We start from the raw sequence: 27,618 nt of genomic DNA on the forward strand, positions 1-27,618 counted from the left end.
AAATTTGCCCTCTGTTCTAGTTTCCTGCAGAAATATCTTTAAGTAGACTGGTGGCTATGAATGCATGTAGCTTAAAGTAATGGGGGAGAAAATCTCATGCTGCTGGTATTTGCTTTTTTTCCCAAATGTGGGCCCCTGGAGACCCTACTCATATCCACGCCAGAACAGGGCCACGCCTGGGCCAGAATCATCACTATCTGGGCGTCTATCTCTGAGGGGGCTCAGAGGTAGCCTAGCACAGATTGCATTACAGCATGGGGAAATCTGCTAAAGGCTTTTACAGATCAATCTTCTCGTACCTTTTTATCTGATACGCCATGTATGGAAATATTTCCTGGACACAGAGCCTGAGAAATACCAATAATAATCTCCCCAGGAATTAGTCGCATCAGGTAACTCTATATATTTTTTCCTTTCTGAATACAACATTTGAGTGTTTGAAAGGCATCTTATTTATTTGTTTGTTTATTTCTTCCCCCTCTCCTCCTTGCATGATAGAGCCAAGTGTAGCTAAAGTGGGGGAACCTGACAGGGCTGTCAAGTGGCTTTGTTCTTGTTATTTTAATAGGCTGTTGTGGCTAAGGACACCCACTGAATTTTTTCCAGTGAGTGAACTCCATTGTACACAGCAAAGAGCACCAGCCAAGACTCAAGGGTGGGGTGACGTACAGACACTGGTTGCCGCTGTCTCTACATGGCACCACTATAGACACTCGGAGGACTTATGCATAACAAACATGGACATACACACGCACATGCATAGACCCATTCAAATGATTCCCCAAGCAGTTTGTTCATTGTGAAAATACAGTATAAGTACAGTATGTCAGGAAGAAATTAATGAATGAATTTATGTATGAGGGAACTTGACTTTGATATAACAGCGAGCAGCTGTAATGACAGTGAACACTCAGATGTCACCCACACCATGATGGCCATAGGGAAGTGTGAATACTGTTTATTTTCATTGCGAGGCAAAGAGGGAATAGAAAAACATCCACGAACTGCAGATGTACGGCATTCGCAAAGAAACAAAAACTGAAAAACAGATGGTGTGAAGTCTCTGTAAAGGGCCCAGGGAAAAGTCAATACAGAGTTGGCTTGGTGAACTGACTTCATAAAGTGAGTTAGAACTATCTATACCTTTTTAAAAAAAAAAGACTTGCAGCATCAATGCTGAAGTATAAACACCCAATTTCAGCACAGATCCTCCCACCCATCTCTCTCTTTCTTTCTCTCTCTCTCTCTCTCTCTCTCTCTCACTTTCTGTCAAGAAAACACACACACAAACACGCTCACACAAACACTTTCCCAGGATGCTTGGATAATAGAACAAAGAGAGTCATTTGACTAAATATGTGGGCAAGGAAGCAGCGTGGATTAAAGTGATCTGAGTACAAAACACAAATGATTTCATGGTAACAGCATCCATGAATGGCAAGTTTGGCAGGAGTTTGGAAATGAAAGGGGTAATTATTGCTCTTTGCCTGGGATACGGCAGTAGAGGGATGGGCAACTCAATTACCCGTGGTTCCAGGCTATGGCAAAGGCACGAGGTTTGCAGGCCCAGCAGGAAGTCTTCCGCTGTCTATTGTCAGAAGGAAATGAGCACATTAATCTACACCCTTAAAGTTTCCCTTTTTCCACTGAAGAGAAGAAAGGAGGAAAGACCTTGTAGAATACAAAGAAGGGTGATATACAGTTTGTTCAGTCCAACTTCTATTAGTAAAACATTATATGAATACCTTCATGGATATGCAATATTTTGAGGCATAAATATGGTATCAGTGGTGAGTATAAAGTGAACTGCTACTCAGCATTATGAGGTGTCATTCTCAAGACTAGATACTAAACAAAGTTCAGAGACCCCAAAATAAAAAGTACATTTGTACTTGTATGATCATTACATTGGTCCTCCCATCAGTGCAGCAATATAACTTAACAATGTTTACCACAATAATGTCAAAGCACTTGTGTGTTATAAATATCCATCTTTCCTTAATTCAAGGCCACAGACGATAGCGAAGGAACATTTGGTCATGTATGGTCGTGGAATGACACATCCGGTGCACTGTAAGTGTTCGAGCAGTGACTGGGATGTCTGTGTATTTTCGTCCCACAGATTTCCTCTGAGACCCAAACCTCTGCCAGGAACTTGTTTTGGAATCCTCAAGCATTTGCAGTGGCGGCCTACTCCCTCTTCATCCGACGCACACCTCATGTAGCGCATGAGTCACCCCAAGGCAGACCCATGGTTTACATTAAAAGACAACTCAGCCTTTCATTAATGTACTGTATCGGCAATTGAAGCATCTACTGCAGACAGTGGGGGAGGGGAAGTTATTGTTTGACATACTTGGCAACAGGTTCTGTTAACAGCTGGTAGTGTATACAAGGAAGCATACCATGGGGTTTGGCAAAAGTCAATAACCAATTAAAAAGTTAAAGTGGATGGATTACGTGGAGCTGTGGAAGGGGAGAATGGGGGTTTGGGGGTTTGAGGGTGGACAATGAACTGCTTATTCATTGTGTTTCTCCGCAATGTAAACAGTTTGAGTTGAATTTCCATCAGTTCTACTCTACCACAGTATTATAAACACCACCCACGCTCTACCAGTGGCAGTTATGCCCGATGAACTCCGATTCAGACCATATGCAGTGAGCTTTTGGATCACGGTTCAAAACTTGCACTGAAAGTAATCTTCCTGTTATCCTGGATTTATGGGAGGTGACACTTTCAGCTCATCATCAGTCATTTTTATATATATGTCTCTGATGAGGCCTAGAGTAGCTTCTGGAAAATCAATAGGAAACAAAACTGAAGTTTACCTTGTCCCTGCGGCAACTGTTTCCACTGACCACAACGTACTACGCACTATGGAAAAATCTGTGCCTCTATAGGAAGTCTGATTGTGTGTAATAACTCTCCTGAAATCACCATGGTCATTTTGTTACAATACAGTAAGATTGTACAAATGGTCAAGAATTTACAGTATCTTTGTGCGATGTTCACTGTAATCCCCAGCAGATGAGGTTCATTATGTGTGTGTACCAAGGGGAAAAAAAGTTTGCAACTGTGTAAGAGACAGTCTGTGTTCTGAGTCAGCAACTGTATTCCAAATGAGTCAGTTGAGCACTCCCACACTCTGACATCACATCCTGTGTGTCCTGCCTTTCAGTGTAATTCCCATTCCTTTGAAGCCCTGTCAACTAATTCATAGGTTTATGTGGGAAGGAATGAGAGTTATTGAAAATGAAGTCACAAATGAAGAAGTCACAAATCAGGTATTGTGTGGCCCACATTTTTGATTTAATAACAATATACGTAATCATGAGTATGTAATAATATATTTAATTCCTCATTACTCTTAATGGGTTTTAGTCCATAAAAACTAACAATTTAAAAACACATCCTAACTTATATCAAAAATAATAATAAAGGTTAAAATGTGTAAGGTTTTGTGGTTTTTCATTGAAAACATGATTGTGGAACTACCAGACATCTGTTTACATGCTAACTGTAATCGTAAAACAAATATTCCTGAATTTGTCCAACCAAAGGGGGGGTGATGACGTAGATGGGTAGGCTACTGATTTTTAATGGTGTGATGCAATAGTATTTGCTGGTCACAATCTTCATTATGCCTGAATAAATATTAGCTCAATGTTAGGTCAGTCTAGTTATGATGTTCAAACATAACTGTCAATGCTTAGAAACGAGTGCATGTAAAACTAGTTAAATGTTGACACAGTAAATTCCTTGTGTACTGAGACTGACAATCATGTAATATTTCATCATATGGTATAGAGATCAGCTAAGGTTTGAAACTATGCTTGGAATTCCAAAGCAAAATGTTTTCACAGTATGTGTGTCATTATTTGGAGAATAAATCAGACATATACTTTCCCAGGAAATACATATGAATTATGTTGCATAATGCTTCAGACAGTTTAAAACAAAAAACACAAGTGAGTATAAACCAGGATGCTGCCTCGGATGTTTTCTTTGGGGAAAGTTCAGATAACCTGTGCCTTATGAAGAAACTGCTACTGGAAGAAACTGGAATCCATGCATTTCCACTGAATTATTTTTTGAATCTGATCCCTTATCATACCTGTTAATTCTTACTAGTTGCTTGACTTATCGTGACTAAATTCAAGATGGCTGCAAACACTAAACTTCGTGAAGATACTGTCTGTATAAATCGTCTTGTAAGTAAACTACCAGTGCTTTTTCAAAGTTCTCAATGTCTCGTTTTAAATGTCAGGGCCCTCGGAAGTCTACCAATGAAGTGTGGAGATACATTGAGCCACGTAAATGGGTGTAAAACAGTGATTTATTTGCATGGCTAGCCCGATGCCGAAGCACCACTATTGAAAAAGCTGTTGGTAGCATCGGCTAACTAGCGCCAGATTTTGGAGTGCAGGGGACAAGCCGAGATGGGCTATGAGACATACGTTCACACTCGGTATCATGTTTCAATACACTTTAGGTCAATATCACAACGGAATTCTCCTTTAAATTAAAATTTGCCCAATTGTTATTGTTTTTATTTATCCTAGGCCGTATTATTATATTTGCAATAAATGGTTAGTCAACTTGCATGCATTGCATGCTTTTTGCATTGCAAGAATGGGTGTCTCAATATGGGTACAGTGAGACAAAAATGCACCTTATTATTGTAAGCCAATTGTGGAAAATATAAATATATATGTATGGATACTATTGATAATAGCTTATAGCGCCTTCATGCCATAAGCTCGAAGGACCCGACTTTAAAAATCCTTTTACTTTTACCAATGTTCAGGTATGTTTAGGTCAAACAGAACTACCCAAGCCTTTTATTGGCCTGACTTTGCACTAGTATTTTATTGACTGTCTATGCACAATTTCAACCAAATTTTGCTGCTCTTATTTTTTCATTATTATATGTGCCCTCTCATTTACTTATTTACTTACTTTTTTGTTTACTTGAATGTTATGTTTGTCTGTGGACCTAAATTGGTAAAATATGTCTAGTCTTCACCGTGGGATAGTGAGAAACGTAATTTCGATCTCTTTGTATGTCTGGAACATGTGAAGAAATTGACAATAAAGCTGACTTTGACTTTGACTTTGAGGTATCTTCATTTTAGAAGTGGTCTGGTTTAAAGAAATCTTCTTTGGAAAGGCTACAAGATGTTCTGAAACATAGGCTAGATTTTTTGTTACTCTGAATAAAACCAGAGCCCGTCTCCCAAGATGGTTCAGAATGCCAGTCAGCAAATGTGGCTGACAGGTGAAGTTGAGAGATTCTATTTGCACGCAGGAAGAAAAGTAACAATTTGTAGAATTCGTTTCTAGGTGACAGGTGCTTGTGTTTGACTGGACACCACAGTTCAAAAAAGGCCTACACAAGAAAAAGTATAGGATCACCATACACAGATTAGTTTCTACACAGGTAGTTAGATTTATGTTTGGTTGATGCTGGTAAGTAGACACGATCGTTTATGTGTAATAACCATAGACTGTAAAAAATAACATGTTTTTTTAAATTGCTTGAGTGCCCTCCGGCTAACTGCTAGCTTCTACATAACGTTATCGATAGCTAACTTTAGCTAACTTAGTGATGGCATAGCGTTTGTGTCCAATATTTCAGATATCATAATAACGTTTGCCTGTGTGTTAGTTCATGATTCTTATGAATCTTGTGTTTATGATTTAGCTTTCCCAAACTAACATTTCCTCTCCTTTTGTCAGTCATAAACTTTAAGTTAGACTAATTCCATGTAATGTTAGGGATAGTGAAAGACACCCAAGGTAGGCTAACGTTAGATTAGGCCTACTTGACTTTAACGAGCTGAATGTATTTCATGGTAAAAAAAAAAAAATATGCTTCTTAATGCAGGTACGTATTTTTTTTTTCCTCTCCAAATGTATAGATACCTTGACAGTAAACATCTGAGCAGATAGGATGCGTCGGAGGATATCAGCATGTAGTATTCATTCAGACAACAGCGAACCCGACATCGATGTAATAGGTACGACCCCACAATGCTTTCTCAGTTAAACTGATCTGACAGAGGAAACATTAGCATCACCATTAGTTGTTTCAGTGCCATCAACCTGCCGTCCTCATGAGTAAATTATAGGTCTATGTCCTCTGAAATAGGCATTGGTAGGTTGTACAATATTATGAGTTATCATGGACATTTCCGTTTCTTTGACATTAGTTGTCAGATTTTTAATAAAATCTGTCTAGTCATATAACTTATTAAAAAATTGCTACACTGTTACTGTTGTTGTTTACTCAAACAGCTCAGACAGAGCTGAATAAGTTGCAGAGGCAGTTTCGCATCATGGTAGGTTCCCGGCAAGCATATGCCGCAGAGTCAGAGGATATTATCCGGAGACAGTTGTAAGTATCAGGAACTGCTGTGAGCAGTGACATGCATTTCACTGTGATGCTTTCCATACAGGCATGCAAAATGTTTTAAAATGCAGACTTTTCTGTGTCATATGTACCAATGCATTATACCAGTTGCTTTTTGTCAATGTGACACCATTTTCAATTAAATAGACTATGCCTATTATATGTGTTTTCCATTAGCGAAAACCTTTTATTGCTTAATAGTAAATAATATCTATTCACATCAATCAGACGGGAAATCCAGAGGCTGAAGGACGAGCATGAGGAGCTACAGTGTAACCTTCGTGTGACACAGGGAAGGAAATTACAAGGCACAGAGGTCACCCAGGACCTCTGCCACATGCTGGTGATCCAAGACAGTGTAGAAACACAAATACACAGAGAGAAACGGACATTGAAGAGCATAAAGCAAGAGGTGCGATCTGTAGTGACATAATGCCACCTGAATACTTTTCATTCAAAATACTATCTTCTTCGTGATCATAATTGCTGACAACTATTACCTTTTGGTCTATGTTATGTAGATTTTGAGACTTGAGAAAGAGATGGCAGAAACCAAAAGAGAGAAAATGTCTGTAATCAGTAGATGTACCAGTCATGTTTTGGAGAACAAACTGGATCTGGTATAGAACATAAATATATATATAATATATATAGATATGAAATCATCCTGAAAATACTCACAAAATATATCACCAAATATATGTTTTGCTTATCTTTTGTAGGGAAATATACGTAGCAACAAGTTATTGTCAAAGAACAGGCAGCTCAGGGAAGATCTTAAAATTCTCCATATTGAACGAAAACAGTTCCAACAGATATACAGCAAACTGGAGAAGGTTTGTACAAATTCTCTGTGTTTAAATTTAATAAAATATCTAAATCTAAAGGATCTAAAGTTATTTTAAAAAAAAACATCTAAATCAGCATGTATAGACCCTTTCATCAATAAAAACAAAAACAATGCTTGAACGTTCTATTTGGGCCCCAATCTACTTCCTCTACATTAAGATAACATATGGAATGTTAAAAAGGAAGTCTTGTGGGGCCAACTATGATGCTGATAATGGAACTCTCTTGAAAGGGTCCATATTTAAACTAGTGTTCATGTAATTCCATTCACCAGGAGTTGGAACTCATTCGCAGAAATATCAGAGATGTCATGAGTAAGACCTCTGCTGCTGCTGATGGAAGGTATTGGAGACTTTCATTTGAGGATTGACTTGTAAATAGACTTGTATAATTTCTTTATTGCTTATCATAGCAAATGATGTTCACAAATTGTTGTCTCACTGTACACTGTTTTTCAGGCTGGATATGCAGTTAAAATCCATGTTTTTGAAGGAGAAAACCATGAAGGACATGGTACAATACAACACAGAGTTATTTGAACTAGAGAGAGTTATCTCTTACAATGATCAGCTCAAGAGCTTCATGAGCATTAAGAACCAAGAGAGAACCAGTCAGGGGGAGAGCCAGGACAATCCCCGGAAACAAGGTTCGAGCAAACTGAATTGAGAAACTCTCTGAAAAGATGACGAAGTAGTTGTTACCCAAACAGAGTACATGACTTAAATCAATACAGATGAGCCAGTGGAGTCTATTGGGACACAGGCATTAGTCACATGCATTTGTCATTTGTTTAGAGAAAGAAGAAAAGAAAGAGAAGGGGGTGGACTTAGAGGTATCCTTCAAAAGAATTCAAGATATACTTGGAGAAGAAGATCTCGAGAAAATTATGGCAAAGTTCATTGAAGGTAAGTGCTTTCTTTTCAGTTGTGCAACCTGTACTTTGACCTGTGGGAGCCATCTTGTATTTCTGTAACTCGCCCTTTATTCCTCACCTCTTTCCAGTTGAGGATTTAAATTTCTCCTCCCTGACCTACGTCAATGAACAGAACAATGAGGCAGAGCACTTAAAGGCCCAGATAGATCAGGTCAGTCAGAGCTAAGGATGAGCTAGGTATAGAACTGACGCTATCTTAAAGATTAACATTTATCTCCATTGAAAGCATAGACCTCTGAAGTTTGCCTACAAAAAGGACCCAAAGCTGCCATCTTTGCCCATATAAGGAGATCCGTGTGTTAATTGAAGCTAACTACCTATGGCAAGCTGCATTGCAAGTTAGCTCTTGGGTGGCAAAAATCAACTGTTGTCTGTTCTTAGTCTGATCTTAACGTACCGAAGATCACAAACGGAAATCCACAAGGATTGGCTGGTTGTAGTGGTCTGGTGCTGGCTGATGTAAATGTGGTCAATCAGCCAGCTCACGTGCCACATACACACAAACATGCTAGAAACACTTCTAAGTTGAGATACTTGTTAAGTGTGTAAATCCCTGTGACACTTGAGGTGTGTGTGTGTGTGTGTGTCTTTCGCTGATTTAGATCTTGGAGGCAATCGATCATCTGAACTCAGAGTGGCAGAAGCAGCAGGCCGTGCGTTCTGCTCTCCTCCAGAACATAGCCTCTCAACAGCAGCAGACAGAGAGGCAGAGGCAGGCCTACGAGCTGCGCATCACAGCTATCAACAAGATCCTGGACCAGCTCAAAACAGGTTGGCCTGGCGGGTTATCATTGGTGGTGATCTTTATGGCTCCCTTTCAACTGAAGTCTGAAAATGTATCTTAGTTGATAAGGTAATGTTTTACCCAGTGTTCATAAGCTAGAAAGATTGTTTCATTGGGGTCATGCTGTTAAATTCTAGAACACAACTTGAACTCTCCGTTGAAAAGAGTTGGCTGGTTTGTCAGGGTTTTTTTTTTTTTAACAAAAACTTCTTATCATATTTAAAAATGAGAAAAACATTTTATTTAGAAGATGCATGCACTTTGCAGTAAATTAATTTGTCTGTTGTATTGTAGGTATAAATGCTGTGCTTAACCAGATCAACTGTGATCGCTCTGAAATCGACGAGAAATTGGGAGCGACCTGCGATAACAGGGAGAGCATCACCATGGCCTTTCTGGGCCTCGTGGAGCACCGCACCAATGAGCTGCTGACCATTCAGTCCTTCGTCAATGCCAAGGTGGTACTGTGCCAGATTTTCATTACGGCTGTTGGTGAATCTCTTGTGATTGTTTGTGTATGTGATAGTTGTGACTCTCCTTCTTTCTCTCTCTATCTCAGGATCATGAGAAAGAGTACAGTGCCATGGCGACTGCATGTCACTTGCTGGGAAAGAGTCAACCGCTGTCCCAAGAAGATCTGATCATCAGACCCCCTGTTCAATGGTATGTGTTATTTAAGCAACGAAACACACGAGGCAATGTAGAACATCATAATGGCTGTGATTAGATAATAGCATCAAATGTTTAGTGTTGCAGGCTGAGAGGTGACAAACCACACGGTGGTCCCAAAGCATGTGGATACATTTTATTTCAAAATGGTTATACCTCAATGCATCTTAACATTACTTACTATGCTTGCTTGCAAGGACTGAATCTGATACAGAGGAATGTGAATTGCCTTTGGGTGAAAGAACGTTATCCAGAGAAGAGCTCTACAAGCAAGCCTTGAAGAGGGTGAGAAATAGTCAATACATAAAAATAAACCTGTGTAGACTGGTTATTAATGTAGCCGTTTTCCTGTATTGTTTTTACATTTGGTTTAGCTTTTTTTTAGATACCAAGATACCATAATAGCTTCTTATAAGTCACACAGGCATAAATGGTACAGTACCAGACCGGCATGTTTGTTTTGCCACAGATGCAACGGAGGAGGAGAAGCAGACCAGAAGTGAAAACATCCAGAGTCAGCCTTGGGCCCAACTTCCGCCAACGCAGCCTGGCTTTGCCTTGATGTGGCTTCCTGACCTTGTTTGACTACTTCACAGCTTATTTTCATATGTACATTTTGTGAGGACTATAAACAAGCTGGGACTGTGAGCCACACTTAATGTCAAACAGAAACACTTCATGGAGGAACCATATGAACCATAAGTTCTTCAAGTCTTCCACACTAGCTGATATGAGTGATTCTTATGTAATGATACACTTGATTGCAAATAAACATTAGGTAGATTTTAAAATATTGGATTTTATTTAACATCTGTCGCATTATATGTTTTTATAAACATGATGGCAGTGGCACAGTGTACTGTGAACACCTGAAACATCATTTGTGCTGATTCTGTGAACTGTGAACATAATCTACAATCTATTTTATTTGTGTTAATTTTTTCACAATAAAAATATAAAAGTCACTTTAGACAGTCATTTTCACACAATCAAATGTTAACTAAACATCAATGTATTTTGTCACACAATGTAAATTGATCACAGTGGTTTGTATAAATCACTGAGTGAGGTATACAGTTTTTTCAAAAGTATACATTTGTGCAGCTCAGGTTTTAACAGTTTGCAAAATACAAATACAATCATATAACATAATAACATTAATAGGATAAAAAGACATTTTATCAATCATAGCACTGAATCACAGATGTAAACCCGATTTCTGAAATTCGCTGAAATTCCCTATTCGGCCATGAAAACCCTCCCTAAGAACCATCCATCCTGTTTGAAATTCCTCATTTCTGGGTCTTTGCACCCTGTTCATTACCACAGAACACCACTCTATTCTCCAGTCGTGAGCGCTCAGCTTGAAACACCAGCCTGTGGCTCGCCAAGGTCTCTCTCGGACCAGAGCAGATGAGGGAGGGATCCTCACTCTGCAAAGAAACAGATGAACTCGCTAGTAAAACAAGTCGATAGCAGCATTTGTTTGGTGCTGTGCTGCTCATGCTGTTCTTTACCCATGAGTGACTATGTCAACATCACCTTTATTATTACAACCTCAGGTTCAAAGACACTGTAAATATTTCAGTTTAAATGTACCGAGGGCTATCTACAGTGAATGTCATGAACACCTACATCGATCAGACACCGCAAACAACAAAACTAACTCACTGCCACAGCCGAGATGAAAGCATCCACAAGGTGATAATCTGCCACGCCATGACCTTTCATAGCAAAGCTCCCAGGGGCTTTCAAATCCGCCGAATACTTAGTGGACCTCTGTGTGAGAAAGTCAAACACGCTGATATCGTGGCTGTTGTAGTGGAGCTCCCCCTAGAGGACAAATGAGTAACAGTGTTGTGGTTTTCTTCTTCTTTCCAGTGAACATTATGCATGCTTTATTATATTAAATAGCATGGATGCATCAAGCACATCCTTGAAGCCCAGGACCTACCCTGCTTCCATAAATAGTTGTTTTACGCTGACAGAGCTCTTCTGTGAAAGCTACCATGGTAAACGCAGCAGTGAGCCCTCCTTCAAACTCCATGTTTACAACCTATAAAAGGATCGGCAAAAAGTATTTATTTTAGTAATCTGTACAATAAAGTTGACAGTTTTCAATTCTGTACAATTCAATTTGTGTAAGGCAACATGGAAGCTGTATTAGTATTTTCATTGTTGCGTCTGATACCCCATTATTCAATTCAATTCAATTTGTGTAAGGCAACATGGAAGCTGTATTAGTATTTTCATTGTTGCGTCTGATTGTTTGTGGCCCCAACTTTCAGAGAGGCCACAAACAACTGCCACCACTGTCCATCGACGGAGATGCTGTGGAGAGAGTGAGCAGCACAAAATTTCTGGGGGTGCACATCAGCGACGACCTCTCCTGGACCACCAACACAGCATCACTGGCGAAGAAAGCCCAGCAGCGCCTCTACTTCTTGCGCAAATTGAAGAAGGCAAGTGCCACGCCTCCTGTCATGACTACATTCTACAGAGGGACCATCGAGAGCATCGTCTCCAGCAGCATCACAGTGTGGGGCGGAAGCTGCACAGATCAGAACAGGAAGACCCTCCAGCGCACTGTTAACACAGCTAAGAGGATCATTGGAGCACCACTCCCCTCCCTGCAGGACATTTACACCACCCGCCTCACCCGCAAAGCACTAATGATTGTCAAGGATACAACCCACCCTGCACACGAACTGTTCAGCCTCCTGCCCTCTGGAAAGCGGTACAGGAGCCTCCGCTCCCGCACCACCAGACTGGCAAGTAGCTTCATCCACCAAGCAATCAGGATGCTGAACACTCTACACACTCTCCCATCACTGAGAGCCCCCCCCACCCACCAGCCAACCAGGAACCTAGGAAACTAGGATCCTGTCTACCAAACCCCCCCCCCCCCAACACCGCCATGTGGAACTGCACTGTGACTGCGCAGCCAAACGTGTTGCTGCTTCACATCAAGCCTGATATACTTGAATTACTACATACTGCATATCAATGTAAATATACAGGTCACACAAGCACAAGTTTAAACTTCATGTAACTGTTAAGACTATAGAAATATACAACACAACTACCTCTATTTTTTTTTTATATATATATATATATATATGTCCTATATTTCTATTTTGATACATACATGTTCTATATTTCAGTCTTGCACTTTAATTTAATGTTTATTGTCTATGGCTATGTCTATAGTATGTCTATGTCTGTATTTAAAGTATGTCTATGTCTGCATGGGAAAGTAAGAAACGAAATTTCAATTCTTTGTATGACCAGTGCATGTAAAGAAATTGACAATAAAAGCCGACTTGACTTGACTTGACTTGATAATGTGCCATGTCCATCAATACTGTTCTAACAGTCCTCTAACTCTACACTGACAAAAAACATAATAGTTAAAACATGCATCCTTAACTGGTATATCTTGATTGGTATATTAAAGTGCACAAATATGATCAATATCATTTCCTGTGTGAAATTAGGTCTGTGAAATTGGGTCTCATCGATGAAAAAGTTAGTTTTGAGTGAACAACAAATCCCATCTACCTGATTGGAACAGACGTCATTGTCACACTCGTACACACACCGACCGTAAGGCCCAGAGCGCAGAGCAACCGTCACGGACTCAATGTCAGGAAGGGAGTTGGAACAGATGACTGACACAGGCCAGCCCACACATCCCTGAAACAGCATGTCAGACACACACACATTCACTCTCAGATCCCAAAACTGCAGATGAACTCAGGAATAATAAAAACAAAAATCAAGTAATCACACTAGTAAATCTAGGAAAAAAAATCTTTTTCAAAAATAACCTTCATTCATTCATTCAATCTTTATTTATTCTCGGAGGTTCATTGAGGGTAGTCCTCATTTTCAGTGAAGCCGAGATTACACAGTAATAATGGAATAACAAGAGATATAGTATAATAATTATGAAAAATAAAACAAATAATAAGATAACCTACATACTATTATAAAGGAGAAAGGGAAATAAAAGTACAGAACATATTAATAATAAAATAATAACAATAATAAAATAACATTTACATAAAACTGGTACAATTTGAACTTCACAAAAAGCTAAAAGGATTGAGGCAAAACAATTAGATACACCTGAAATATATCATGATATAACATGATCATTCAAATGGGGCCTAATCTAGAGGACAACACAGACACAAGAAAGTCTGTTGGTGACAAGTTAAAATCTTAAATTGTTACATAAGAAACAAAGAAACCAACCTTTTTCACTGCGTCAAGGTAGATTTTGCGAGCTGAGTATGGACAGTTTGTTTCGACAGGACAGTCTAAGCAGCGATCTGCAGCTCCAGCAGGCTGGAATGAAAGCCCATTCTCTCAGCATAACCGTATGTTCAATGTATATCATATTCTTGCCATTTTGCCGCTGTCTATGGAATAATAAATCCAAAATGGCAATAATCTTGGATCAAGGTTAATACTTGTCTACTTGACTGTACATGACTAATACTTGACTGTATCAGAATACAAAAGGGAAAATCAGACTGACCTTGTTTTCTTTGCGGAAGTGACTCAGAGACCCAAATGATGAAACTTTTATACACCTGCCAATAATGGAGTCACCACAGAAAAAAAAAAAAAAGTCACCGACAGAACCATCTGCACCTGCTAAGTATTCAATAAAATGTGTTGTTAATCATGAAGTCAAACCTGCGGCCACTGGCCCAGTGATGGATGAGGTCCAAGTCATGGCAGCTTTTGGCCAAAAGGGAAAATGAGCTCTGCTCCTTGTTCCTCCAGTTCCCTCTGACAAAGGAATGAGCAAAATGATAGAAGCCCACCTAGTCGGGAACATATTAGAGCAAATCCATTTGGGGGGTATGCTGTGAAGAAGCACTTCACACAGACACACTATATGGAAATAGGATCCTCAGTTGTTTTTAACACCCGAGGGGTAAAAAGTTGATCAACCGAACTGATCAGCCAGGAAGCTGGCTCTGAGACTGTGCTTTTAGCATTCGTGCCAAAGTTAAAAGTAAGATCTTCCACATCACACTCGGTGTAGCCAAATATAATGCAATACAACTGATATTTACATACTGGCCCCAGGTGTTGTATATGGATCACATCCCCGACAACTCCGCTGTCTAACAGCACCTGGGATTAGGAAAAAAAGTCTCCTTAGGATAAGCAAACATATACACATTACCTACTTTCACAGTGATTCTATGACTCCATTTATATTTGTTTTTAAAATGTGTCCTGGTTCATCCGATCACAAGTAGTCAGTTTTAAATACAAGTGTAATCACCAAGACACATTGTTATCCGATCACTTAAACCACTTGCCGAGGTGGTCTAAAGAGCATAAACAAACTCTGAAGCTTCCTGAATGTGAGTGCTGATGAATGTAGCGTTGGCAGTAACGTAATCTAAACACAAATGGCTAACAACATCTATGGCTGTGCATCTTGGATAAATGTGTAAATGGCGATGTGTCTCAGCTGATCACTTGTGATTGGATCACCCAATATGCATTCTAAAAAGTAATGTAATCAAGGACTTTAACAAATGACTTAAATCATTTAATATATATAAGTATTAGCTTTCAAAGCAAACTTGAAACACAATACTTTAAACACCAGATTATAGGTTTACCTTTATTTTGTGGATGAGAGGGTCATATCGGAGAACATGGCATACTGTGAGCATTACACCAGCATGATTGCAAGCTTCCACAATTTCTGTACAGTCCTTTTCTGTCACCTGCCATATTGCATAAACATGCAGAGGACTGTGAGCAATGATGTGCGGTACCATGAACACAGAAACATACTTCATCAAGACAAAATGATCTTACAGCCATGGGTTTCTCCAGTAGGATATGATAGCCTTTTCTGGATAGTGCAACAGCTGGATCCTAGGGAGGAAGGATGGAAATTGTACAAAACAGACTGAAGTGAAGATGAGGTCTTGGAAAATCCTAACATGAATCTGAAAAGTGGCAAATAATGTAGCATCCACCTTATGAAGTCGGTCAGGGGTACAGATGAATATAGCATCTGCAAACTTGTCTCTCTCTACAATGGATCTCCAATCTGCCAAACAGAATCGAACAAAACAAAAATATATGTATAATGTTAATGCAGCATTACAGTTATAGCCTTGGGGATACTGCCACACTGGTATAGGACCTCATCATATCTCTTACCATCAAATACATTTTCATCAGGTATTTGATGTTTTTCTTGCAATTTACGTCGGGCAAACAGCCTTGGATCCACCACACCAACTACCTAAGGGCAATATTGTCAAATGTCATTACACCTCACAAAAGAAGAGTTGGATTAAAAAAGAAGAGTCCACATTAAAGTCAGATTAAGACACCAATCACTGCATGTAAAGCAGTAAAGAATGCAGGTTCTCTGTTCTAAACCCTAAAAGCAGAAGCTTCTGTACCCGCATCCTAAGGGGGTGAAAGGAGGCATAACTGGAGTATGTCTCCCCACGATTGCCAGCTCCAACCACAATCACATCCACAGGTGTTGGCATAGCGACAGATCAGCCGTCCTTCCTGAAAGGAATAGGACATCATTTTTCCTTAAGTGAGACAATTGCCCAATTGAAGAAATACTTGAGACCTTGATTTTAGATTTCATGTGGGCTACCTACTTTTATTTATTTATTCTTACTTCAATAATGACAGGTGTTTTGTAGGCCAATCACAGCTTTAACATAACTGGAAGAGCTGACATAAGGGTTATTCCATGTCAAATCGGACAGAATCCAAGAAAATGGCATGTGGGGTAGTATAGCTAGTAGGAACATGAAACTCTATGTTGCTATGAGTACCAAGTGCTAATGTTGTACCATGTTTCATTTGATAAATATACTTGGTGAATTGCATTGTATGCCTTGTCCCTTGTCTCTTTCTACAATAAATGCCCATACATTGAGCTACTTCAACATGGATTTATATTGGCCTTTAGCTATCCATAGAACTTTAATCCTTTAAAAATGACTGAAAACTGTAACCTTCCTTTGTTTTATCCATTCATGCGCATTGTAAGAGGAGAATTTAAATATTTGCACATCATTATTAAAATTGATTTACAAAATCTAGGGCCATAGGCTATAGAAAATCACAGGGCATGGCATACAGTCATGTTGAGAACTATATGCTATAGGCCTTCCTTTCGACGTTGGGATGGCTATAAATTGTTTCTGAAATTATGTTTTTCAGGCTGTAAAACTAAATAAATAGCAAGGGCTGAAAGAAATATGAAGACAATTTTAACAGAAATATTTATTACAGGGCTTGGTGTTGGGACCCACTGACAAAAAAATCTGAGACGGTGCAGCACAGCCTTCTCTGACTTGATACCGAATGACTCACACTACTTGTTGTAGCTTGTGGTTTGTCTGACAGGAGTTTACAGGATTTCCTCTCAAAGAAATGTTCCACAGCATTACACAGAATCCCAGTACAGAAACCCCAGTGCAACATGCATTTCAGTGTTCACCGTCCTCTCACTAAAACAAGATATTACGGCTGCTCCTGTGGTTAGCATGATGTGGTTATGAGAGATACTCACCAACTCTCTTGTTTAAGTTCCCCACTGTTAGTAGCCTACGTCAAATTAAACGGTAACTTCCGAATAGGAAGGACTGCTACTAAGTATGTAACTATGTAGGCTATGTAGGGTTATCTAAGGGCATACAGTCTAAAAAGGACGGGCTGGCTGGCAATGAACTTTGATCTTTCCTATCCGGAAATGTGGAGTCTTAAATGCCTGTTATGGTGTCTGTTACTGTTGCCTGTGTCCGTATTAGATGCAGAGGACAATGCCCACAGCGCTTGTCAGTTTTGATATGAGAAATAGAATGATCTTCAAAAATGATTGAAGGGAATCCTTGCCTCCTACTCAAACCAGATTTCTACAGCAACAGGGGCAACAACACCAGGGCAAAACTTGTTTGATGACGTCAACTGAAAACAAATCAACGAGATACTAAGGAAGCACTCATAGTGGCTAAATATCAACACAGATCTACAGCGCCGCCTAGCTTTGCCATCCAAATACGCCATCTTAAATTCATTACTGTCAAATCTATGAGATGTAGGCTAGGCTCTCTATACATCAAGCAAGGTTGGCCAGTGGGCCTTCTACTATTTGTGTCTTTTATCAATAAGAGATGGGGTAAACATATTGAAATATCTCTGTATCAATAGGAATAAAGTAACATAAATATACAGTGTCATCTGTCTGGAGTGTATACTGTAGCAAAACTACACTTTAACCATCAACACAAATGATCCATTTTATTAAGACATGGACATATCTTACTTGTCTGTTGGTTGGATTACAAAAAAACAGCTGGAGACAAGTTGTCATCATTTATGAGTAAGTATACCAATAACAATCAAATTATAATCTTTCTTTCTGATCATTTGTACTGAATATCCTCTATTCATAGTATGACAAATAAAAACTGTACCAAACAGGATTATATTGTACTTATTCCACTGCTTGGTTGAATTTTACAACCTCGACCGTGCATTAACTTCTGTGAACAGACCACCGTGTCGTCCATTATCCCTTACTTAATCACATATTGACATAATATTTGTGATTCTATGATTTACATTCAATGTATTCTGCTCATAATCGATAGTCAAAATCAGCAAAAAAAAATACTACATTTAGATTCACAAATAGATTCACAAACATGATGGAAGACAAAAGATATTTTCAATAACGATTTGTATAAATATAATCATATACATTTACAGGACAATGGTTCAAACATCATGATTGTCACAAATAACTCTTAATTACTTTATAACCCCATTTCTCACAAAAAACAACAACATAGTATTTACATATATGTTTTTACATATCAAGTACACTCCTACTGAGCCATTTTCTTCTGAAGGGTTTGGGAAGCTATTTCTCAAAGCTGTGCTTGTGACTATTCTCAGCGTTCATTGTACTACACTCATTTCTATATTGAGCAGAGTGAACTCGGGTAAACGTCTAATGGACAATGCAGGAGGTGGAGGACTCCTGTTTGATGCGCGCCTTGAGCCTGCGCAGCTCGGCATGGCCAGCGTCCACCTGCAGCCCGCTCTCAGTCAGCGTCCAGGCGTCGCTCAGCTGCTGCTCAGCGTAGCAGCGCGAGGCGGCGTGGAGGAAGTGCCGGGCCAGCCTGGCCCTCCCCGGCCCGGTCTCCACGCACGCCAGCGTCCGGCTGCGGTGCAGCCCCAGCGCCCGGGAGAAGTCCTCCACGGCCGGCTGCTCTCGGTTGCACAGCAGCAGACTGCGGCCGCGGCGGCACAGGTCCTCCGCCCACAGCCCGTGCTCCGCCACCGCCGCGGCCTCTGTGTTGCCGGCGACACCGGTGGCAGCACCGTGACCGAGGATGACCTTGTCCAGGTCGACCACGGCTCTCTCGTGCAGGCCCAGCTGGGCGAGACAAGCGGCCCGCTGGCGGAGGTACTGTGGCTTCAGCTCGTCCACAGCCCGCACCGCCACAGTCAGCAGCGGCAGGGCGCTCTCCCATTGGTCCTGCTCAGTCGCACTGCTCGCTTCCTGGGACGCTGCCTGGGCGAATAACATCAAATACATTCAGAGAGGAGTGCCTTCCCCACACAAAAGACAAATAAACAGTGCAATGCAGCAAACAGTGACAACAGTGGAAGAAGAATGATTCATCTAGATCAAAGTGAGTCTACGCAAGAGACTTAAAGGTCATGGCCAAACATTTCATTACTTAACATACATTTTCAGTTTACTAATAAATCACTATTTGACTTGCTGCTGTCATACAGGTCAATGTTTTAACAGTGACAACAGTTTACTTAGTTCAGAGAGGGAAATGACACACATTTCCTGATTGAAGTGGTTGAAGTGTTGCGCTACTAAGGTTATTCAGATATTGACATGAAATACTTGTTGGGAGAAGTCTACCACCATAGGTTTAAAATGGCCAAGCAACAGAAACTGCATAACTGCCTGACTGTGTGTATGTTTTGTGCATTTTGCACTGTGACCCAAGTAGCGCTTTAGCTTTACTTGTCCGAGGCGTTTCCTGTGCGAAGAGCAGATTAGAGGAAGGAGGAAGTCCAAGGTGGAGGGCTCTCTCTCGGCCACCTTGGCCAGCCTCTGAGCAGCTCCCCTGAAGTTCTGCTCCCAGGCTTCCACCACCCCCCACCTAGCCTGGGCACTGGCCTCCCGGGGCTCCTGCCCAAACACCTGTCCCAGGCGAATGGCCGCTGCCTGCACGTCACCTGTGGGGGAGATTAGTCAACGTTTGCACTGCACACGACAGCACACACTTTGGAGATTTCCATGATGACATGTGCATAAGTACGTCAGACAAACCTGTAGCCTACATGTAGACTGAGTCAACCGAAAAATGAGGCAAGATAACAATAATAACAATAATAATATACTACTACTACTACTACTACTAATAATAATAATAATAATAACCATCACCATCAGAAAAAAATAGTACCTTTAGCAAGTAAGGTATCAACGTAAAGCATATGCCACCTAGGATCACGACCATCTATTCTCAGCAGTGCTGCTCCAACCAAAAAAGCCTCTTGAAGATGCTTCTCCAAACAGGGAACTGGATTGACTGCTACTGTTTGCGAGAGGCTTGTTTGGCAGAACTGAAGCAGCCACTCACAGATGAGTTTCCGTCCCTTGTCTTTCAGGGACAGAATGTCCTGTGTGACAGCCTCCGGGTTCGCCCGCAGAGCGGCCAGTATGTCTGCGGTACATTCCTGGGGACATTTGTTTATGTTCACTTTTATGGAAAAGGTCAAAGATTAATAATGTTGGGTAATTGGTTAATTGACCTTTACGAACAACTACTGACTTCTTTATCATCAGACATAATCTCTTCATCTCACTTCAGAAAACCCCCATGACTCATAGCTGAGCCTATTTTGTTAATGTTCCTATATTTGGATTCCAACAGCAACGCAGACCCATCAAACATAACAGCACAGAACACTTACTAATCACTTTTCTCTGTCCTTTTTTTTCTTCAGATTTTGCTAACAAACTCTCTTCCTCAAGCCCACAGAAAGAAAAAAAAAGATCAATTTGATAACATGCAACAGCAGCCTCAGCCTCTAATCGTGTGCTGAATTGTGTTTCCCTGTCTGCATCATGTGAGTGTGATGGACTGAGTTGACCGTTCACCTTCTGTTGGTTCAAAGTGAGGTGGGTGAACGCTCTCCCACATAGGGCTGGCACATGCTCCGGGTGATCCTTCAGGATGGCGGTGAAGTCAAAGATGGCGGTCTTGCGCTGGCCCAGTAAAGCGTAGCACTGGGCCCTTTCAAGCAGAGACTCCACAGCCTCGCCACCTGCAAAAGGACAAAACATACCTATTTGCTTTTACTGCTGCAACAACAGGAAGAGGAGACAGACACCAGTTACAATATCAGATTGACATGTTTCACAACATGCATACAGTATTTCCTGTGGTCACAGGCATCTGAAGTCACCTTCTACTACCGTGTGGGTGTATTAGTGTCAGGAGTGTACACGCAGAACTTTCAAAGTGGAATCCTCGGTACTCAGAAATATCAGCAACATTCTCTGAACTGGCATTGAACTGGAACTGAATTTGAATCGGAAATGTACATCTTTTTAACCACACCGTCACAGGTCGTAAAGATACAGAAGAAGTCAAATGTGACCTACCCGAGGCCATAATGGCAATGGACAGATACGCCACCGACTCCCTTATGGTGCTAGTCTCCCTCTGGACGTTGAGGGTTCGCTTGGACGCCGTGTGGCAGTGTTTCTCCATCAGAATGCGATCCTTCGGAGCAGCCACTGCAAGCAGGGGACGCAGACAGCTGGTGTCGCCACACTGGATCAGCTTTTTCAGCAGCTGTCAATCACAATTACTCAAAACATCACATACTGAAATACACAAAACACACACGAAATCCATGCATATGGATATATATTTCTAGCCCCCCCCCAGTCTGCCAAGTCAGAATAACTACAAAATGATGAATTGGATTATATTGAAAACATTATCTAACACTAATCTTCTGTATACCGTTACAATACAATATACAATACACAGTGCAATTAAAGCATCATTGTTTCTCCCTCTAGTAGGCCAGGCACCTGGTTAGCATCATAAAGAAAGCCCCTGGTTACCTGGTTAGCATCATAAAGAAAGCCCCTGGTTACCTGGTTAGCATCATAAAGAAAGCCCCTGGTTACCTGGTTAGCATCATAAAGAAAGCCCCGGTGCAGTTGCAGCAGCGCAAGCCGTGCGAGGATGGGCGAGCGCGTGGTGGTGTGCTCTATGGACAGCAGCAGACGGTACGCCTCCTCCACCCGGCCCAGCCGGTACAGGGCGTCCGCCGTGAGGATCTGCGGCGCGTCGGAGCCCGGCTGCAGCTCCATCAGGAGCAGGGCCAGAGCATGCACTCCTCCTGGGCTCCTGCACTGACCGGAACAAAAAGACCTCATGGAGAGACAGGCAGGCCTGTGCAGAAGCGTTTGGCGTTGGCAAGGCATGATGACTGTTTACAACTACAGTACATAATATAGTGTATGGTCTATAAACTACTATATGATAATATTACCCGTCTTTGAACAGTGAGAGGGACTCTTTCCCCTGTGCTGATGGGGCCTTGTGCTCTTGCTGTGAGGAAGGGCCTGGGCCTTTGCCTCCAATGTCCTCAAGCATGGCCCGGCCTTGCTCCAGCAGCACGGTGCACAGCAGCCCGCGGTAGTTCCACGGGACAAGGCAGCGCACCGTGAACGCCGTCTCCTGGGGCTGCAGCCTGCTCGCGGTCAGGTAATCCAGCGCGGTCAGGTAATGTGACCCGGCAATCATGCGCAGAAGCCCCCTGCCGCACAGGGCTCGGACACAGCTGGACGGGTGAGGTGCCCTGTGCTCGATCACCGCCTGGAAGTCTTCCAGTGCCCCCCGGTGGTCGTCTGAGAGGAGGCGCGCATAGCCGCAAAGCACCTGCACGGTGTTCTGGTAGCTCTGCTGGGCCGGCCCAGCGGCGGCCAACTGGCTGCTGATAGACAGGGCTTCCCGGAACTCCCCGTGGAGGAGCAGGCAGTCGGCCAGGCGCACGCGCAGCTCCCGGCCGCCCCCGTCTGGCTCCAGGTGGCAGAGCGTCCGCAGCTGCGCTATCACAGGGTCCAGGAGTGCCAATCCTTTGGTGGAGCGGAGATCCGGGCGCGCCAGCACGGTTTCCCGGTAGCCCGACAGCCCTCGTTCAGCCTGCTGGCGGAGCTGGGTGCGGGCTGCCACGCCAGTGCCGTTGTCTGAGAACAAACGCTGGAACTGCAGTCTGGCTGTGGCTGGGTGTATGGCAAAGGCCTCTCCGAGATCACAACAAACCTCACTTGCCCGTCCGCCAACGGAGAAGTTGGCCGCTGCTCTACCAACTAAAACCCTGGCCTTGTTCTCAGCTGGCTTCAACTTTACTGCCTCATCCACACTGATTTTTTTGTCTCCTTGAGGTCCACACATCTTTAGTGCATGGGAGAAGATTTCTGCACTTTCCTCAAACTTGCCAAGGGACAGCAAGAATTCACCTTGCAGCTCTTGCACTTTTGGGTCATCTGGTGAAATGGCAACTAAGAACTCAAGGATTTCAGAGCTCTGCAATGGATTGTCATCCACTACATCAAATGTTTTATATTCAGTCTGATTTTGACTAGAGAGCATAGGGGACTTCTGGATATGGTCAGAAAATGCTTTAAGAATTTTTGGAAGGTGATGGGCTTGCCTCGACCTTATGAGTCCCACACATTCTGATTTATGTCTTTGGAACGCTTCCAAATAGAGCTGAAGAGCCTTTGGGCTGTGTGGCTCTGAGAGAAAACCAGCAAGTGCCTGAGTAAGCTTCAAAATCAACCGCCTGGGTCCTGTCAGGGTTGGTATGCCTTTGCCACTGAGGAGAGAAGAGCACCGGGCATAAATCTCCTCCGAACCATGGTTTGCTCTCTGCAATATACTATCCATTTTGAACAGTGTGGCGGAGAGGTTGTTTGGACAGAGGGTCGACAGAAACACCGCCGCAAGGCCCTTGTTGAGTCCATCCATTGACTTCTGTGCATCCTCCTCACCGTCAAGCCAAGCCTCAAGAGCCGAAATAATTTTAGCGATGCTGGATCCATCCAGACCTCTCATGTGAGCCACCGTGGAGCCAGCATGAGTCTTAAACGCAGTCGTGTAACAAGCTGCGGCTTTCAGCACACAGCCCGCGGCCATCAGTGCATCGCCGTCATGGCACAGCCCTGCAGTTGTTGCCTGCTGATTGGTAGTCATATCTAGTTTTTGTGTTCTTCAAATGTAAATTTAAATGGCATCATCCCTAATCTTTGAGAGGCTTTTGTTTTGTCCATGATTTCAAAAAAATTCGAGAAGCTTCCTATTTCCTGATGGAAAGAGAAGGCATAGTCTATTTCTTCACAAACATGTGTGAGCTCAAACACACACACACACACACACACACACACACACACACACACACACACAGGACAGTGCATATGATGACACATACAAACACATACAGAACGTTTGTCTGTCTGTCTGTCTCTCTGTCTGTCTGTCTGTCTCTCTCTCTCTCTGTATGTGTGTGAGAGAGAGAGCAGAGATATATATATATATATATATTGAAAAGGATTTCTCTATCTCAGAGAAATCCTTTTCTACACATAAATGTATAGAAATGCAGAAATGAAACTGTTAGTAACGACTGAACGCAAACTGCAAATATTTTCACCATATACTACATGGCCATGTTAGTTGAACTGAAGGTTGTTTAGAAGGGGTTGATGAACTGTCACTGATTGAACATGAGCCACGCTTCACAATGACAACGAGAAAGTTCTTTGTTAGTCGAGATAATTGGCAAGTAAACTGAAGTTGAATACTTAATTTACAGTATTGAATATAACTAAATGATACTTACCTTTCCCGGTGCTGTTTTCTTTTAGCCTTTCCTCTAGGAAACAAACTTCCGTGAAGGAGACTAACTTTATATGTAACTCCCATGTTTGAAATTTGATAGCGAAGTTAACGTAGCTGGCGTTAGCTATGAGAAATGCTGGGCTACCTACAAAGGCGTGACATTCCAATTATAACCAGCTAAAGATAATTCTACTTCCATATGGTACATAACTTGAAATCACTTCATGGTAGAATACGATATCTTGCAAACAGGTGTCATTTATCCTGTGCAATATTATGTTAGCAATAGCAAGCTGGCTAGCCTGACCAGCAGACAACAACAGCCTGTGCTCTGTCGCCAGGGCAACATCAAACAATCATCAATCACTAGGAGTCGTGCTCTCAACCAATCCTAGAGCGGAGTGGAGTTTAGAACTAGATTCTCTGCCATCCCTGATTCCTGATTTCGGGACGGTTTTGCGGTTATCTAAAAATTCATAAACTATCTTGTCCAGATCCAGATGATTATTCTACGGAACCCCCAAAGAGACATGATGGGTATTTATTCTGCTATCCACGTGCCAGAACAGATCAAAAGACTTCAAAATTCGTTTTAAATATCGTAAACAATATAATGGTGACGACTTCCAAGCAAAGCAGCAATGTCATAATAATGAAGACCTAGATTATTTTTTCTCGATCGCTATATGCTTGTGTCAACTCTGACATCGCAGGTTTAAACAAAAGCACTCTGGCAAAATGACAAATTTTGCTTGCAAAAGGCTCTTCAAAACATTTAAAACATGCAGCAAAAGCAAATTTTACCTTCAACAACATATTGTTGTCAAATCACTGTGTGATTTCAATCAATCATTACACACTGGACAACAAAATGCAAAATAGTTCTCAAAATGAGGAGTTTCGTCCCTCATTTTTGCTTTCTCATTCTTCTGGTAGGCTAAAACTGTGAAAAGACAAATGGTAAACTAGCCTATTGATTAAAAAAAATATTGTAGGCTATTCATTCCTCCCAGGATGTTACTGTTATTGACATGTAAGACCTAGGCTACAGTAAGCACCTAGACAAGTTTCATTGAACTACAACTTGTCATTTTTCATTGAAATAGACCTACAAACCTAACCTGACTCTCGTCTGGACTTGTCAGCTTTTGTTCTGTTTTCTTCACCAAATAGGCACTCTCTCTAAATGTGCCTTAGATCCATACTTGCAAATAGCAACACAGAACAGTCGTGGTATCTCTTGTGGATAATGAATGATTGCTGATTAAAGATTTGTGCAAAGGAGTTTCACACAGGGTGTTACGACTCGGCTTTAAGCCACAACATAAAGATGAAGTCGGGACAACAGAAATAACTTTAACCAATAAAGTGTTTATTTAAAAGTAACCAAAAGCAATAAATAACCATTACCAAAAGATGTCTAGGGGAAAGTAAAAGAATGTATGCAAGTGTGTTCATGTGGGTGCGTGTATGCCAGAGTCAGTATGATGTTCTAAGATAGAAAGAAGGTGCCAGTGGGAGAGCGATAACCCAAAGGTGCCTGCAACAGAATGTGCCTATAACCAGAGACTTTCTAATGTGGAGACACAGCACTCAAAAAATACTCCATAGAAATGCATGGGGCTAGTGTGTCACGCCAATATGGCCGTTGTCTACACATATCCTACCCCTTCCTCGGCAAAACGTCGACATGTGAATACATTGAGCCAATCATATGGTGTGTTGTGAAGACATCGTGCCAATCATGTGTTGTGATCTCGCCGCTGGAGCAAGATTGGTGTCGTGAAGCCTTGCGTACGTGCAGTTCGACCCAAAGACTGTGCCCGATGAGTGCCCATAAAACGTTGGTATATGGCCGCCGAGTGGAGGGACTTGCCTAAAAGGACTTTACTATGACAGAGAAGTGCCCAAATCAAGAGAGAGAACAACCCCTTAAATACCCACACACCTTCACCAGGTGTGCGTGATTAGCCAATTAGACCAGCTAGGCCGGCATTGCCTGTGCACTGGCCATGCCAGGCCTGAAGGGGGCACAGGGAGTTGTAACAGGGGTGTCAAAGATTTCAGACTTATGCAAGGAATCTCTACCACCTAGATGTTTTCCTTTTGTTTAGCGCAGGGAAACCAATAGAGTTTGGGGTCTTTGAATGACATCTGTGTTTTGCAAAAGGGTGTGAGAAATGTGTGAACCCAATGAAAAAGTGTGAACAAATTTGCAAGAGATGACATCTGCTGTGCAAAGAAGGTGTCCATGAAGACCAAGTGGAACCCAGTTTCTTTAAGCAGGTCAAAGCAATCGAGGAAAACTGTAAAATATAGTACATGTAACTCCTTTACTAGTCATTTCTCTAGCTGTCACTGTCTCCAGTATGCCCCAGGCTACATAAGTACAGCAGGCTTTAATAAGAAAAATGTCAGGCCAATCAGCGATGAGAGGGGAAAATGAAAACGAAACTTATTGGGCCCTATCGTGCACCCGGCGCAAGGTGGCGCAAAGTGTGACGCAAGGCTTATTCTTATCTTACACTCAATAAAGTGAGGATATTTTCGCCATGCGCTTTACTTTTATTAAACCTTGCGTCCAGGGGTGTGGCAATTAATAACTTACACCTTACACCTTCTAAAAATCGTTACGCCACTGACCAAGAAAAACTTGGTCTATAGCAAAAGGCACATATAAAGCACAGCTGAAGACGCACTGTCACGAGATGTAAGCAGCAACTCCTCTGCAGGATAAATAGGCCTATCCTTAGGATTTCTATATCTTTCGAACATTATTGAGGTAAGTGTTGCTTTCTTCGATGGTAACCCCTTGTCAGTCAATAGTGAAAGTAATTAACTGTGTAGAACTGTTTTGTCATTGGCTATGAGACCATGGTGAAGGCTATACTCTGCTAGTCACAAACAGGTTTTAGTTAAGCAAGTTTTGGTGGAATCTCTGTTACGGTCTCGTGCAAAACAGATTCCTTCAAATGCGCCACTGATTATCAA

General features: G+C 41.8%; 3 protein-coding genes across 6 annotated transcripts; 1 reads left to right on the plus strand and 2 right to left on the minus strand.

The window, feature by feature from the left end:
* Nucleotides 1–5,320: 5,320 nt before the first annotated feature.
* LOC121713167 (coiled-coil domain-containing protein 63-like) lies at nt 5,321–10,440 on the plus strand. 3 transcript variants are annotated; one of them, XM_042097597.1, is made up of 15 exons: nt 5,321–5,470; nt 5,923–6,021; nt 6,299–6,398; nt 6,642–6,825; nt 6,935–7,033; nt 7,136–7,249; nt 7,537–7,604; nt 7,721–7,908; nt 8,057–8,167; nt 8,265–8,347; nt 8,799–8,967; nt 9,275–9,441; nt 9,540–9,643; nt 9,847–9,934; nt 10,119–10,440. In XM_042097597.1, exons 2-15 carry the CDS (start codon nt 5,955–5,957, stop codon nt 10,209–10,211), a joined length of 1,635 nt encoding a protein of 544 aa, XP_041953531.1. In that variant the 5' UTR covers nt 5,321–5,470; nt 5,923–5,954; the 3' UTR covers nt 10,212–10,440. The 3 variants fall into 3 exon arrangements, with proteins under 3 accessions (XP_041953531.1, XP_041953533.1, XP_041953532.1); XM_042097599.1 differs by having other exon boundaries at nt 9,275–9,438; XM_042097598.1 differs by lacking the exon at nt 5,321–5,470 and adding an exon at nt 5,624–5,800.
* Nucleotides 10,429–17,639, minus strand: zgc:154075 (uncharacterized protein LOC556929 homolog). Of its 2 annotated transcripts, XM_042097605.1 has the most exons (14): nt 17,241–17,639; nt 16,105–16,219; nt 15,857–15,941; nt 15,670–15,743; nt 15,506–15,565; nt 15,304–15,411; nt 14,747–14,803; nt 14,357–14,487; nt 14,196–14,250; nt 13,910–14,002; nt 13,211–13,345; nt 11,604–11,705; nt 11,321–11,482; nt 10,429–11,082 (listed from the first exon to the last, which is right to left on the minus strand). In XM_042097605.1, exons 2-14 carry the CDS (start codon nt 16,195–16,197, stop codon nt 10,942–10,944), a joined length of 1,296 nt encoding a protein of 431 aa, XP_041953539.1. In that variant the 5' UTR covers nt 16,198–16,219; nt 17,241–17,639; the 3' UTR covers nt 10,429–10,941. The 2 variants fall into 2 exon arrangements, with proteins under 2 accessions (XP_041953539.1, XP_041953540.1); XM_042097606.1 differs by lacking the exon at nt 15,304–15,411.
* Nucleotides 17,640–18,471: 832 nt separating this feature from the next.
* ttc34 (tetratricopeptide repeat domain 34) lies at nt 18,472–25,168 on the minus strand. Its single transcript, XM_042099333.1, has 8 exons — nt 24,629–25,168; nt 22,277–24,092; nt 21,909–22,131; nt 21,372–21,564; nt 20,865–21,031; nt 20,167–20,440; nt 19,722–19,936; nt 18,472–19,250 (listed from the first exon to the last, which is right to left on the minus strand). Exons 2-8 carry the CDS (start codon nt 23,980–23,982, stop codon nt 18,684–18,686), a joined length of 3,345 nt encoding a protein of 1,114 aa, XP_041955267.1. The 5' UTR covers nt 23,983–24,092; nt 24,629–25,168; the 3' UTR covers nt 18,472–18,683.
* Between the last annotated feature and the right edge of the window lie 2,450 nt (nt 25,169–27,618).

Source organism: Alosa sapidissima, chromosome 7 (genome assembly GCF_018492685.1).
Source record: "Alosa sapidissima isolate fAloSap1 chromosome 7, fAloSap1.pri, whole genome shotgun sequence".
Taxonomy (NCBI): domain Eukaryota; kingdom Metazoa; phylum Chordata; class Actinopteri; order Clupeiformes; family Clupeidae; genus Alosa; species Alosa sapidissima.

Bases quoted from the DNA above. Each gene is read 5' to 3' on its own strand.
- zgc:154075 (XM_042097605.1), bottom strand. From the start codon at position 16,197: ATGCCAACACCTGTGGATGTGATTGTGGTTGGAGCTGGCAATCGTGGG. The intron at 15,566-15,669 runs GTGGATGCTACA...CTTCCTCCCTAG, and splicing joins CCCCTGACCGACTTCATAAG to GATCCAGCTGTTGCACTATC. The intron at 14,488-14,746 runs GTATGTAAATAT...GTTCCCGACTAG, and splicing joins ATATACAACACCTGGGGCCA to GTGGGCTTCTATCATTTTGC.
- LOC121713167 (XM_042097597.1), top strand. From the start codon at position 5,955: ATGCGTCGGAGGATATCAGCATGTAGTATTCATTCAGACAACAGCGAA. The intron at 7,605-7,720 runs GTATTGGAGACT...ACTGTTTTTCAG, and splicing joins TCTGCTGCTGCTGATGGAAG to GCTGGATATGCAGTTAAAAT. The intron at 9,442-9,539 runs GTACTGTGCCAG...TCTCTATCTCAG, and splicing joins CCTTCGTCAATGCCAAGGTG to GATCATGAGAAAGAGTACAG.
- ttc34 (XM_042099333.1), bottom strand. From the start codon at position 23,982: ATGACTACCAATCAGCAGGCAACAACTGCAGGGCTGTGCCATGACGGC. The intron at 21,565-21,908 runs GTAACCAGGGGC...TGTGATTGACAG, and splicing joins TTCTTTATGATGCTAACCAG to CTGCTGAAAAAGCTGATCCA. The intron at 19,251-19,721 runs GTAAAGCTAAAG...TTATTCGCCCAG, and splicing joins ACAGGAAACGCCTCGGACAA to GCAGCGTCCCAGGAAGCGAG.